The sequence below is a fragment of the Kogia breviceps genome, chromosome 6, assembly GCF_026419965.1.
Source record: "Kogia breviceps isolate mKogBre1 chromosome 6, mKogBre1 haplotype 1, whole genome shotgun sequence".
NCBI classification, from domain to species: Eukaryota; Metazoa; Chordata; class Mammalia; order Artiodactyla; family Physeteridae; genus Kogia; species Kogia breviceps.
Window position 1 is genome coordinate 117,432,349 of NC_081315.1, and position 15,816 is coordinate 117,448,164.

At 40.0% G+C, this 15,816-nt stretch overlaps 1 protein-coding gene across 1 annotated transcript in view; it reads right to left on the reverse strand.

Annotated features, from left to right (window-relative positions):
* COL25A1 (collagen type XXV alpha 1 chain) overlaps nt 1-15,334 on the reverse strand; it is a 463,430-nt gene extending 448,096 nt beyond the window's left edge. The window contains exons 1-2 of the mRNA XM_067036470.1: nt 14,955-15,334; nt 13,811-13,880 (exon numbers count right to left, since the gene is read on the reverse strand). Of these exons, the coding sequence (XP_066892571.1) occupies nt 13,811-13,880; nt 14,955-15,251 (367 nt within the window). The 5' untranslated portion in view covers nt 15,252-15,334. The remainder of the gene's footprint in view (nt 1-13,810; nt 13,881-14,954) is intronic.
* Nucleotides 15,335-15,816: the final 482 nt, after the last annotated feature.

The window sequence follows — 15,816 nt, forward strand, 5'->3', positions numbered from 1 at the left end:
TACTTTCAATGTATCAGCCCTCACCCAGCCCCTATTCTAACATACTTTTTTATCTAGCTGCAGCCATTCTTCCGCCAAAATTCCAGTGGGTTCAGCCAAAAGGTGGCAGCAACTGAAACAGGTAGGAACAAAGAAGAGCATCCATACACCTGGGCAGCTGAGGGCTAAGCTGTTTGGGATGCTGGTAAGTGAACAATGTGGGTAGGTAGTGGCAGAAGGGGAGGAGATCAAACAAGGCAGGGACAACAGAAGAGGTGACTGGCCAAGAACAGGAAATAAATCTTAGAGTGTGGACTAAAGACAAGCTGTCTGAAGGAGCAACACATGAATGAATACGAAGGGAACTGGATGGAGTGTCCAACGAAAAGCCAGACTAGTAGGTAACTGAAGTCAAAGCCAGGATGTCCAAAAGAGCAGCACAGAATCACAGAGGCGACCACATGATCACACCAGGCAAGTATGGCCTGTGTAAATGTAATTGCCTGGGCATAGTATACCAAAACACAAGAGCAAGGACCGCAATTCCTTCTTTTACATTAGTGAAACTACTCACTGATACCAAAATACAGGAAGCTGAGTCTTCCAAAGTGGCCTCTACCTTAAACAAATTTTCAGTGTTACCATTTTAAAGGCTACTTACGTACATCATGCTAGTAATATAGGCATAGCAAACAGCACTTCCCCCCCATGGGTCTAGTACATAAAATACATAAAGCCTAACTGAAAGGGAACTGTCCTTTAAGTAATTTTAGCAACAGTAAGAAAATTGAGTACTACAAATAAGAACATGGATAAAGACAAAAAATAAATAACCATTACTACACCAAAGAGAAAAAAAAAAAAAACTCTTACCTAAAGAAATTTTTCCTGTAAAGTTGCTTTAGTGTAATGTAGGGGAAAAATATGCACTCCAGCAGAAAACTATGCATTGTCTAGAGCACACCCTTCCTACCTATGTCATTCTGATTCTTTGGGAGCTATTTTAAAACTCTGTAAGTTGTAGATAACTAATAACAAAGCCAAATAAATCTTGTCTATAGACATGCAAATTCTTTCCGACTGAGCGCCACTGACTTGCCTCCCTCACTGTGGCAAAGTCCAGTTTTGCCTCCATTTATACATCAGTTTCAATATTCTACAACTATAAATGTGTCTGTCTTTAAATTCTCCTTTGAACTGGTTATCACATCTCACCACCTAATTCTTTAATGATTTAAGTGAAGTCATTAACACGTTCATTTTCCATCTGTAGGAAAGTCATGGTTTTACCTTTTTTGAAAATTATCTTTTAACAGTAGTTTTGGAGAAACAATTAGTTCCTTTTTGAAATTTGGGAGAAATATTGATATTTACCATTGATGTTTTCTCAGTTATACTGCTGGATTTAATCACAAGTATAGCTATTGCCCAGGAAAAGCCTAGAGGTTTGGGGACCTAAGGGTGACAGAGTCCCTGAATGGTCAAATTAGAGAGTGGCAGAGTGTCATCCACTGAATGGAGACAAAAATAGAGTTTATATTCATGCTAGAGAAGGGGAGGAAGAGAGGATGGAAAGGAGAGAGGCCTGACTAGAATGGGAGTTCTCATTCAAGAGTATAGAAGACCCTCTATTTTTGTAGTCTCATAGGTAGGACATGGCTACATCCCAAAGACAACCTTGTCCACTCTGTTTGCCCACAACAGCTCACTTTAGGACAATGCTTGTTCATCTCTGTTTCTGGTGTTCATTCTTGGTTTTCAGAAGTTCAAGGAACATTATTAACCTCATCACATCCTATAACTATAAAGCCATGCGAATGTTCAAAATGCTAGTGGTATATGACTACAGTTAAACAAAAATGGAGACTGAAAAATTGCAAATGAGGAGAAAAATGATGTATGATATACATATCTAGGGGATAAATGTGACCGATTACAAAATTCCTCTATCTGGGATTTCTTCTTGAGGATTGGGGCTGGAAGCAAGGGTTTTCTACTCAAACAGATGAAGGCTTAAAAGAACAAAATACATTCTGAATCTAATGTGTCATGGGATCACACATAGAAACCAGAAAACTTCCCTGGTGGCGCAGTGGTTGGGGGTCCGCCTGCCGGTGTGGGGGACGCGGGTTCGGGCCCTGGTCGGGGAGGATCCCTCATGCTGCGGAGTGGCCGAGCTAGCTCAACTACTGAGCCCGTGGGCCACAACTGCTGAGCCTGTGTGCCGCAACTGCTGAGGTCTGTGTGCCTGAAGCCCGTGCTCCGCAGCAGGAGAGGCCACCGCGGTGGGGGGCCAATGCAGCACAGCAGAGAGTGGCTGCAGCTGGAGAGGGCCTGTGTGCAGCAGCGGGGACCCAGCGCGACCAAAAATAAAAATAAATAGATTTTTTTTACAAAGGGCTTCCCTGGTGGCACAGTGGTTAAGAATCTGCCTGCCAATGCAGGGTACATGGGTTCGAGCCCTGGTCCGGGAAGATCCCACATGCCGCAGAGCAACTAAGCCCGTGCGCCACAACTACTGAACCTGCGCTCTAGAGCCCGTGAGCCACAACTGCTGATCCCACGTGCCACAACTACTGAAGCCCACGTGCCTAGAGCCCGTGCTCCGCAACAAGAGAAGCCACCGCAATGAGAAATTTGCGCACCGCGAGGAAGAGTAGCCCTCACTCACCGCAAACTAGAGAAAGCCCACGCACAGCAACGAAGACTCAACATAGCCAAAAATAAATAAATAATTATTTAAAAAAAAAAAAACACAAAACCTCAGACCTCTCAATTCAAGGATACTTTTAGCCATAAAAATAAGTTAACTTTCTTTTTAACATTCCAAAAATGGTAACATAAAGTTTACCACCAACACATAGCATTCCTCATACAGAACTTGATTGCAGAAGCAATGTAATATTCAGGAGAGTATCAGAAGTAGCTGAAATCTAAAGCATTAAATAACTATGCACGGAAGGAAACTACATAGAAGAACATAAAGGCCCTGGTTTCTTTATGGATGTATTTTCTCAATACTAGAGCTTTTCTTTTATTAAAAACTTCCAGATGCATAACATGTAGAGTAGTACTAAGCCATGCTGTCAAGCTTGCTGCTTAAACTCCTGGGAAGTTGTCAGTATATCCGTAAGGTTTTGACAGTAAATTTAGGGAATACAGTTTGTTTGGTTAGACCTCTTTTTTGCAGCTCACAATAGCTTTGGCTGGTATACTTGGTCTTTCCAGCCATTAGTACTTGGTCAGTCTACCTTTGCTGCTTTACTAATAATTGTCTTCTCTCAAAAGGCAAAGTAACTTAAAAAAGAAAAGTCATTTTTCTCTTCCAGAACTCCTGGAAGTCCATAGTTCAAGACTGTGGGACTTCCCTGGTGGCACAGTGGTTAAGAATCCGCCTGTCAATGCAGGGGACACAGGTTCAAACCCTGGTCCAGGAAGATCCCACGTAACGTGAAGCAACTAAGCCCATGCGCCAAAACTACTGAGCCTGCGCTCTAGATCCCGTGAGCCACAACTACTGAAGCCCGCGAGCCACAACTACTGAAGCCCACGCCTAGAGCCCATGCTCTGCAACAAGAGAAGCCACCACAATAAGAAGCCCACGAACCGCAACGAAGAGTAGCCCCTGCTCACCGCAATTAGAGAACGCCTGCAAGCAACAACAAAGACCCAACGCAGCCAAAAATTAATTAATTAAATTTTTTTTAAAGACTGTGTATTAAGGAGAAAATAAACTGCTCACCAAAACTCAATAACTTGTACAGTTGTCATTCTACTATCTGCCCAATAAGACAATCAAGGTGTTGCACTTGACCAAACTACTGTCCACAGCTAGCTACTCATACAGTAAACAGCATTGCTGATGACACTGGACGTTCACCTCAATGGGAGGAAGAGTTTTGTCTTTCAAACTTCTTTTTGCAGTACTTGTTACAGAATGGCTGTACCCAGATTTACACTTTCTTTCTGAAACATACTACATATATCCCTTCAGTATTGGCTAAAATGTTAATTCCTGAAGATTTTTCCTATTATTATTTAAACACAGATGCACAATTCATATATTCACATTGTGCTGTCAATTTAAATTTTAATAAATAAACATCATCAGTTTAACACAAATAAGAATCAAATCAATAAGAAAGTCTCAAAGATCTTAGAAGTATCATTAATAACAACTTTCTCACAATATAAATTTTCTATAAATAATATAATTGGGGGATAGTTACTTTATGTACACTACTTTGCAAACCAAGTATTCACTATTAGTTGAAAAAAATCAATTGCTTTAAATAAATATATAGAAGAGGCAATGGATTGCGGTAACTTGGTGAGAAAGCCCCATATTAATATCCAAAATTAAAGAATAAGCAAAAATACAAAGGAAGAAATGTGAAAAAAACACACACAAAAAAAGCTGTCATAAAAAACAAGAACAACGTTATGACTTGAAAGCTTAAAAAAATAAGTGACTTTAAGACAAGGGATGAGATGAGATGCTGATTTCCTGATGCACAGTCCCACGCTCAATTACACAATGCACTTTTCCAGCTTTCCAGCGCTACCTCTATTATTACATCTCCTTTGCTATACTACTAAAACCCATTAAAGAACGGTATTATATTAACAGTCATTTCTGGATTCTATTCATTTTAATAAGTCATTTTGCTTCCATCATTCCTTGTAATGTTTCTAGTTACAGAAATTTGGAGACGAGTTATGTGTTGACAAACCTATGGTATCCCTAGACAGAGGAGCTGGGATCACAGTAGAGATAGGACTTCCAGTAATTTTCTAACAGTATCCAATGGATTCCTAAGGTTCTTTGGAGATCCTCAGGGGCCATCAGGAAGGGAGTGGGGTAGGCAACGGAAAGAAAAATCATCTAGGGTTTTGGCCTCTGTCCCCTCTGACCTCCAAGGTCAATCATTGTGTGTGTAGCTGACATTGTATCCAATTTCATATACTGGATTTCCTCCTAAGATCTTTTCTAAAGGTTCAGCCTCCTTGAGAATTGCTGGAAAACACTTGAACCACTTGAACTCTAAGGTTTTTATTAGTTTTAATATGTTTTGTTTCACAAAGACCTCAGGGAAAATGTTTAAAAGGCATGGGGATAAGGATATTAGTGTATTTAAAAAGATAAACCACAATAAAAGTTCTCAACCAAATCAAGTTGACAGATCTTCATTACGATCATTACAAATTTGTATAGCTAACTTTCTGTAGAGAACTCTACAATAAGCCCTAGAGATACACAGATACAAACCAGAACCCCAGCCATGGAGCTCATAAATGAGATTGGTAGAAATGGAATCACAACCCACTCCCTCAGGAAGCGGAAGGCAATTACTCCGTGAGACCACTTAGCAGTTAGCATCAGGGTCTGCCCACAGGGACACCTGGTCCTTGACACACTTAACTCACTTGACCCCCAACCAGGTTAATAACCATCCTCAGAAAGGCAGCTATTTAAGGTGCCTGTGTTCATTGGAACTTTGTGTGCTCTGACCTTGAGCCCTAATTTTTTTAGTAGAAAAAAGATTTTTAGTATGCCAAAGTTCACTGGCAAAGCCCTAGAATTTGACAGCAATTCTAGCATGACTTCAAAGTCAAATGGTTGATTTGTATGCATGGTTCATGGAAATAGTTTATCTTATGATCATATCATGTACATTTTAAAAATGCCAGCTGGATTTTGGATCCCCTGGGACACAAACTGGAGTTGCACAATTCCTAGAAGGGTAATACAAACAACTTACCTTTAATAACTGTCAGAATTGACCTAAGATACAGGAATATTGGGATAGAACTGTGCCAATTTTCCAGGCACATTTAATTCTAGCATCTCAAGGATCAAAAGTAATACTACCATTCTGGCCTTGTAATAGACTGGATGGAGAGACTACTATATGAGATTTCTCCCTCCAATTAGCTGCTACGAGAGCAAAAGAGGGAGCTGGGGACAGAGCTATAATGGAGAATTGCTCCGACTCTCTAACCATTGTCCAGATTTACATTATAACAGAAACTCTAAAGTACCAAGCTTGATAAATATGATGGTAAAGAGATATGATTCCAAGAGATTACAGGATAAGGGTGGCTTTTTCCTCCCCCTTTTCACTCTCCGTTACATGTGAACTCTTTGATTAAAAAAAAAAAGGAAAGTAGGTTTTACCTTTAACACGACCAGGCCTACTTCTAGTTAGACATATTCTGACGCTTTATATTACCATAATGCACAAGCTAGCGCTGCCTAAAGTTCATCCAATTTACTCAGCCACTTAGCCTAAACATGAAAACTGTATTTAAATATGTTCTGACTACATGTAAAATATAAGAATAAAAACTTTGTGTACATAATTCAGAAGTCTAGAGCTCCTAAAATCTAAATTATGAATATACAAATAAACAGACAGTTTTTGGCATTCCTGGCAAATCAGACTAAGGAACACAGTAGGAGAAAAATAAAGAACGTATCCCAACTATCATATTATGTGGTGACTGAAGGTGAAACAGAGACTCCAGATGAAATGACATCAAAATCATGATAGTGATTCCAAATGATTCTTGATTCTGAGAAATTACAAAATATAAGCACAAAATCTCCAACTGGTAAATTCAATTACATTTAGTTCATTTATTCTAGCTATTGGAATACAAGCCTCAAGTTCATACATGTGAATTTATCTACTAAACAACTGAACTTTTTGACTAATACAAATGTGAAATTTACTAGGTTATTTTAAATATCTTAAAGCTGATAGGACAGTCTAGTCTTCAAATATAGATGGAAGAAATTACTTGCTCCTTCCATTAAACTTCTCCATAGCAAACAGAAGTCTGCTAGGAATTTAAGTTAGAAGGAGCTGACAGAACAGAGGAAGTCCCACTGTTCAGCTCAGTTCTTCTTCCTTGTGGTGACGAAAGGAAGGTGCCTGCCATCTGGTGGCATTTCTTCAAGGAATCCTGTCATTTAAAGGGTACAGAATACTCCGGTGAAGGAATATATGATACCAATGAAAAGTGCTCAATTTTAATTTGTGGTTTCCACTTACTTCTGCTTCCTACTCTTCTGCATCTCTTCCTTTTTAAAAGTTGACCATAAAACCTTTTTAATTTGCAAGGTCGCTAAACACATCCCAAACGAAACAATAACTATGCATGTCTAAGAATTCAGTATGCAGGTGCGCCACAGTCATTTTTAACACAAATTCTAAAAAAATAAGTGTTAACTATCATGCTGCATTAAACCACTGTGTGGAACTTCACCCATACTGGCCAACAGGGAGGGAGGGGATGCTTCTGTGTTTAGCGGTCCACATACTGGGCTATTGCCTGCAGCCCAGACTGACACATACATTGTTTTCCCATTCTCAGCTTCCAACAAACCACCAAGTAGCATCTATAACGTGGAAGGATGAAATAAAAACACTTTTTCATAATAGGTTTTGGACGGTTTCCACTCAGGATAACATAGATTGATGCCATTTTGATGAGTGTCTAGTGAGGTTCCCCCCGCAGCAGACAATGCCTCCCTGAACTGCAAAACGGTCCTGATTCTGACACGTTTCCCCACCAGCTCTCCGTTCACCTAATCTTATCGATGAGAGGATGCCCTCCTCCTTCACTCCTAGACCTAATCTTGACATTCAAATACTGTTTTTTAAAACACCATGTAGTTGACTTTACATAGTTACAAACCAATCAGAAGCACTGCAGGTTATTAAGATCCTGAGAGGCTATTTGTACCTACACGTTCTTCAACTAAGCTAGAAAGAACTAACACTTACGCAGAATGCATATCCTTCTCTTAAATAATTCCCGGCTCGTGGAAAAACAGAATTACTAAAGTAAGAAAGAGAAAAGAATATTTGAAGGATTTGCTTCTTAATGACTTTTAGACAAGAGAAACAGAGGAGAAGCTAAGAAACAAGAACACTGCTTCAAGAGGCAATTTGTCCTCGGTCCTTTAGGTGACCGAGGCATTTTGCCAGCTGTCACTACTGACCAACTAAAAATGTTACACCCAAACTGCTGTACTCATTAGGACTGAAACCATTTAACATGAAGACTTTAAGGCACTCAGATGTCACATTGTATTGTTTGGCCTTAGGAGAGGTGGGGAATGCCTGCTATTTATGGCATTTTCACATTTATGGCATTTTAATTTGCTTTCTTTCTACAAACAGTTTCTGGCTATTCTTTACCTTACATAATTGAAAATCTATACATTATTATGTCCTTACTTGATGCACTCTTTCCATTCATTTTGTAGCCGGTTAAGAAAAATGTACAGCATAAGTGAAAAACCATGTTAGTAGGAAATTCAGTTTTATATGAGAAAGTAGATTTATGTTAGCAAGGTAATTTAAAGGTCTTCTCATATGATGGGGAAGGGTGCACAACCTTAAAGCTACAGTTAACCTTTATTTCCTCCCCAAATTGAGAAGATGTCACAAAAGCAGTCACCAGAGGCTGTATCACTCATATTTGTGAATCAGAGGTACTTCTACTTGCCTACATTTAATCTTACTTTGTATCCAACCATTTTCATAGACTGGGAGGATGTGGAAGAACCTCGGAAATTATGGAATATATCTTTTTTATTTCTAGCTAAACTCTCTGAGTAGATGACTGACTAGACGTGTTACATCATTTCATCATTATCTGTGAACATAAGGAGCCAGATCCAGTGGAACTGTTCACTACCACCAGGCAGGAAGTTTCAACTCTTATTCAGCCCAAATCTCACTGCTTTCAGGAGAAATGTAGAAAAACAGATCACCATGCTATCTACCACAACCCTTTATATATTAAAGACACTTTCTGTTTCAGTTGGATATCAGTGTAAACCAGCTATCAGTGCACCTTTATCTGGCCATAAATTCTTGGAAAGCCAAAAGCCAGGTGAGGCTATGCAAACCAGCTTTTTATCCATTGCTAGAGCTCTTATGTGTAATCAGAAGCCAGATTTTCTCATATTATGATTTTCTTCTACTGTGAATTTCTCTTTCCCACCCCACTCCCAAAGAAAAGAAAAAAAAAAAAATCCATAGTATTAATCGTATGGAAGAAATTTTGGTCCTGTGCTCCAAAGCACACTGTACTTTTTCTTGGTTGTACTTGTCATGCCTGTAAATTCATGTCATTTTAAAATGCCTGTCATCCTCATAGAAATGTAAGCGCCATGAGGGCAGATACCAAGTCTGCCTTGTTCATCAGCATTTTTCCTGTATCCATATATTTAGCACACACAGTATCTTCATACCTGGAGAATTGACAAATGCCCTTCAAAATCACTCTAGTCCAACACTCCTATTTGGAAGATATGAAAACAGAGTCTGTAAAAGTCATTCTTGGAAGTGATTTCCCCAAGATTGTACAACATGTTAATGGCAAAGCCAGGGTTAGAACTCTGGAGGTTTTTTTTTTTTTTTTTGCTATATTTTTATCAAAATTTAATTTGGTATGAGAGAAAATCAATATACCTCATTCAAAAATAAGATTTAAGAATAGCCTAAATATACTTTGGGACTCCCCCAAATTTCTCTCATTTGTCAGACATAATATCTTCAGAATTTTTTGTTGAACTAATTTACAGATCTATATTCCATGACCCCAATGACACTAAAGCAACCCCTTGATCAGGAAACATTCTTTATCTGAATATAGCAGGGTCTATCATTAAAGCAGTCCTACTGGCAGATCCTGATTGCTCCTCCAGAAATGTTGTCATGGAAGAAAGCCCATTATCGGTCATCAAAACTAGAACACTGGATTCTTTATTGACCACTCACGTTCTCTGTCCGTTATGCCACAGCGGTTCTTTCATATAATACCCTGGGCAGGCAACACAACTAATAAGGAAGGTACAGAAAACTTTGTGATCTAAACATCTTTGGGTAAGCTGCCTGGTTCCCAGTGTTCTTTATCAGTTGGCACTTAAAACCTTCCCATAAATATGCCTGATTTGTACGTACTTTATGTAGGACTCTAAGAACAGAACCCCAGATGGAATTGTACAGCCACAGGAAAGAGCCGATTTATTCTCTCCTATGAAGGTCAAGTTTTACAGAGGCCAAGCCACAGATGACAGCTGAATTTCCATGGTTCCGCTACTGTTAAATCAAATATTCTGCTAAACAGAACTCTAATTTGTATGGCTTTAAAATTTTTATTTCAAGGTTTCTTTAAAGCAAATATTCAAGAAATAGAGCTTCTCCTGAGCACATGAAAAAAGTAAATGTGAATTTTGGAGAATGATGAAGTGATCTAAAATTGGACTGTGGTGATGGCTGCCCAGCTCCATAATTTTTTTTTAATCTTTAAGTCATACACTTAAATATTATAAAATATATTTCAATAAAGCTGTTAAAAAATAGGTGTGAAAATGAATCAGATAAAGTACTTCTTTTTGTAAACATGTGGTACGAAGACTGTAACTACATTCTTTATCCCCATACTATTTTAAGCCCAGGTTCTATCTACTTCAATCATGGCTTACCTCAAGGTCAAAAGTTTTTCCTATAATTTTGGTAAAAATAATTTAGTATACTAATACAATATCTTCACTGATATAGCACCAAGAGATACTGACTCATTTGATGATCTGCATGAATGATCTACAGAATATTTGTTTAATTAAGCATATAGTGTTCTAGCCCAAAAGCTGCCATTAACTAGCCATGAGATTTTGAGCAAGTTATACATCTTCAGGTCTCACTTTTCCCACCTATATCATGTGTCCCCATGGACACATTAGAGTCAAGTAACACACAATATATTAAATAGAATAGTAACTGCTATCATCTAATGAATGGCCAATAATACACCAGACTTCAGGTAAATTATCAACCTATGAGGAAGGTAGTATTGTCACTTTTTTGCAGATGGAAATTGGTACCTAGAAAGGTTCATTAGTTTGACCACGATCACACAGTTATTTAGTAGCAGACCCAGGATTCCAATCCAGAACTGTCCAGCTCCAAAACCTATACTCATTCTCAATTCCTCATTAGACTTTGGGTTTTGATTCTGTCAGATGTGGGCATGAATCCTGACCTTGTCTTTACTATGTTAAGTTAGTCACCTCCTCTGGGTCCAGCTTCTCCATCTGCAAAATGAGATTACTAATACTTAACTCTCGGAGTTGTTGTGAAGATTAAATGAGAGAATGCTTCCCCTACAATGAAAAACCATTCAGTAACAGTCTTTCTCATGCCTCTCCCACAGAAATTCCTTCTTGTGCTAAAAAAAAAAAAAAAAAAAGCTTTCAATTCTATGATTTCTTGTGGCCTACCTGGATAAACCTCACTGGGACTGAATTCTATCAAAAGTGAACATAAACAACACAGCATTAGTCCTTTGCTATCAGTCCTTGGCTCTGTGACGGAGACTGTCAACAAGAGTGTCAACTTCAAGGGGTGGGCATCTGTCCACAGGAACTGAGCTGAGGTCACAGACTTGTCTCACTCTGCCCTATGAACAGATGTCTGGGTGACAACTCTTAGTCACTGTACACGAAGGTAAAAGCCAAACCAGGTGGGAAGTACTGTATCTACTTTCTAATCCTCTTGGCCAGCCAATTCATTCCCTACAACAATACCTCACTGACCATAATTCAAAATAGCTGGGTTTCCCTGGGATACTGTTTTCAACATAATGCCTTTATTTTGATGATGTCTAATTCCACAAGCAGAAGCGAGTGTTTCTGTAACAGTGATTTGCCAGCAAGAAACCTGTTTAATTCTGTGTATTGGAATATGCACCTTCCAAACAAAGTGTACCTCTCAAGTAACCTTGTGAAAACTGGTGTAATGTGGAGCTCTAGTGGCGGCAAGAAAGTAAAGCAGCCATTAGGGAGAGCCAACAAAAACGCCAAGGAAATCACCAGTTATTATTTATTTATTTGTTATCATGGTGAAATCACCATTTATTGTTAAATTAACGTTAAGAAGAAAAATGGTGCAAAATGATCTTCCAAGATAATATAAGGTGAACTCTAAATGTAATGACTTTATTCCAGATTACAAATTAGACCTCAACAACCAGCTTACATCAAACGTCATGAAGCAGTTAAAATACCCCCAAAAAACCCTCAGTGCTGTGGTTGTCACTTTTCTACTTTTTACCAACTTCACTAAGAATCCTATTAATTAAATGCTAGTTATTTTTCACACAGCTAGCAAGAGTACTGTATACAGAAAACACGGGATTCTGGGCTTCCCTGGTGGCGCGGTGGTTGAGAATCCGCCTGCCGATGCAGGGGACACAGGTTCGTGCCCTGGTCCGGGAAGATCCCACATGCCGCTGAGCAGCTGAGCCCGTGAGCCATGGCCGCTGAGCCTGTGCATCCGGAGCCTGTGCTCCGCAACGGGAGAGGCCACAACAGTGAGAGGCCCACGTACCGCAAAAAAAAAAAAAAAAACACGGGATTCTGAGTGGTTTGATCAGTGAAGTTCTGTACCAACTGTCTGGGGAATTTAAATAATCCCTACAAGCCGATGAGGTTGTTATGAGTTAATTCCTGCACTAGAAAAGTGCCTTCTTTGAATTTCTGACTTCTGAGGTCTTTCCCAACTTAAAACAACTAAGAATGAAACCTACAACGTAAAACATTAACTCTTTGTTTTCCTGTTACCTAATGTATATGTCTTCTCAATTGAAAGGGCTTCCGTTTTTAAAAATACAGCTCCATTATGGTCAACAATGTAGCAGAACATAAACAGTAAAAACTTTATGATGTTCAATCAGGCGTTGACATTTGAAATTTCTAAACATTGTGCCTGGTTTAGCTGTGTCAGAACAAATTAGCATGAGGCAAAAAAACCTCAGAATGTGAAAATTTAGGAACTAGCCTTTCCATACAGTGTTAAGGATCTAAGTATCATGTTCCTAAACATGAAAAACAATGTAAGAGACTCACTTTTCTATACATGATGATAAAAGGAACTAAAATGTTCATAAATACATTAACAACATGTATCTGAAACAAGAATCTCAAGACTCATGGAAGTTTTTCATGACTTGTATCCGTTGAATCCACTAGATATTTTCCAATGGACATATTCCAAGGGCTTCTAAATTTTAGGTCTACAGATGACTGACTACCAAGCCTCAGAGGTCTGTGAAGGAAGATTTAATGATTACCCAGGGGGTTTTATTCATCGATGTCTCTCTTCTTCATCCTTCTACTAATATGCTGTCATTAAATTAATATAGTTCCCTAAAGCCACACAGAAAAATGGTAAAAATATAAGATCCTTTTCTGAGAAGTCATTGAGAATGCAACAGTTTGTAATGAAAAGCTCAAGATAAAGGACTAATTTCCTTTCAGTCCTCATTCCTATAGGATAGGTGAGAGAACCTTTCTGATAGAAAATAAAAGCAGGCAAGGTCTACTAACATAATCGTATGTCAAAGGGAACAACCAGAAACCTGTATTAATGCAACATGAGCCACTAAGGAATTCAAATCTAACGTGTTCTGCAGTCCTTTTCACCATAGATATCAAAATTGAATAAAACTGAAGAATAATTTTCCATCTTTGAATCTAAGAACTTTGTCTTTGGACATCATCTTGCCTGTATTTTCTTTGGTGATTATCTCTATCTTCTTTGCTTTCCCTTAACATACCTTGGTATGCTGCTTAAAATAATATTGGGGGCTTTATTTGCCATCCTTTTACCCAGACATGTTGATTTTATTAAAGTAAGTTGGGTCTGCATTCTTTCTTTACTATTATTACAGGTAGACTTGACAGACACAGGACCTTTGTTTTAAAATGCTCTGCTATGGAGGAAACCTTGTAAAATAAGTTCCATTTTACCTGCTGGGCAGTTACACTCTGAAGGTGCTTCTCTTGCAATTCGTATTTTAGCCATATGTTCATAGGATTTCTGTAGGAAAAGAAGAAGTATTAACAATCATCAGTAGTATTGTAGAAAAATGGATTCTTTAGGAACTCTGGCCATATGCCTGATTTACCAGCCTGCATAACTAACGTTTACATATGTACTTGGACTTTAGTCAAAAGGTAACAGTACCCAAGTCCTAAAAAAAGAAAATGACCATTCACATGGTATCAAGACTGTTGGACTTGTGTAACATCTTTCTCCATTCTTCAACTACCATCACCCTCTCTCTCAGCTCAGGCATATTCAGTCAATGTAAAAAACCAGCATTAACATGTTGCAGTTCTAGGTAAGCTAGGGGTTTTAAAACAACCAGTATTTTACACATAAAGGTCAACTGCTTATCATGTTATCACGACTGCCAAACAGCCTCTCCGCTGGAAGCGCAAGTTCCAGAAAACTCCCTAACTGTAGTTAAAGCACCCCTGGTTTTGATAAACATAACACAGATTCCTTTCAACTCTCAGCTCCAATGGCTCTGCATTCACAAACACCCATGGCACTGCATCCTTTACAAAAAAATCAAGCTACTATTTCTTTTTCTTTTTAAACATTTAATATGAAAACATTCAATGTGTGAAATAATTGATCTAAAATCATATGTAGAATTATTTCACTTTTAAGAGTGATTCCTTTTTGTATATTAATAACACCTATGGCCCTAACCTTCTTATACCGTGAAAAGGATATAACAGATGTTATCTCTGCAAGGAATATTGTCCACAACATTGGAAAAGATCCACATGCAACTCCAGAAACTAAAAAGAGCTGAAATGCCACCCTGCCATTCTGGCCACCCTTCCCCCTTTTAGACCTCCATATATGTTTAGCATGCAAACATCAAGAAGAGTAAGGGAAGATGATAGAGACAGAGAGGGTGATATCAAAGTGTCTGCATATACAAATATATGCTACAGTGAGCAGAGATGGTGGCCTAGCATATATGTGTACACACAGCCATATCACGTCTGCATACAGTAAGGCAGAGGCTGGTCATGTACACAGAATCACGCCTGTGCAAGATGTTATCCACGTGCAAAACACCCCAGCCTTTCACACCTGAGCCAGAAGTCGCTCCACTTTCTCTTGCACCATTGCTTTGAGCTGATCCAGACAATCAGGCAGCAGACGGATGGAAGGGTCTCCTTTGGCCGATTCGAGGGCGGCGATCCTCGCCTGGAGGTCGTTGGTTTTCACCCCCAGGTACAGACAAGACATCACGGCCACTACTGACAGGAGGGCGGCCAGGGCGGCGCACGGGGACACGGTCCGGGCACAACGCTGCCCGGCTGGGCTCCGGTCCTCGGAGGCCGGCTCCCGCCCCCCTCCTTTCCCTGCTTGCTTCTTCACCAGCATCGTGGCGGGGTCGGCTGTCTCGGCTTCGCCTCCCACCCTCTATCACCTCCAATAATCGTAAAAGAAAGAAAAAGGACGTTTCGTCCAAAGTTCAGTCCCGGTGGCTACACAACTAGTTGGCGGAGTCGGAGCCGGGGCGCGGCGATGGATCAGCGCCGAGACCCGCAGACGTGGACCATCCTCCGCTTTCTTCTCCCCTCCCAGCTGCGAGTGAAAAGCACCCTCAGCCCGGGGACTGGTGGCAATAAGCTAAAATCCGGAATGAAACCCACCCGGGTGTCCCTCCTGGCCCCTCAAAGGACGGGGACCTTCTCTGAGGAGAGCGGCCGCGCGGGGTCCAAGGGACAGCGGCCAAGGCGCTGCGAGGGGCCGCCGCTCGCCCTCGCCGCAGAGCACCGGACCTGTTGCGCCTCTGTTAGTTTGCCTTATCTCTACCTATTCGGTGTCTTTCCTCACGCCGACCTGTTTCCCACCTGGATTCAGTTCCAGGTGAAAGGGCTGAGAGAGACCACGAGAGTGCAGTGCAAAAGGGGTGGTCAAGGGGGAGAGGAGAGAGGAAAACGAA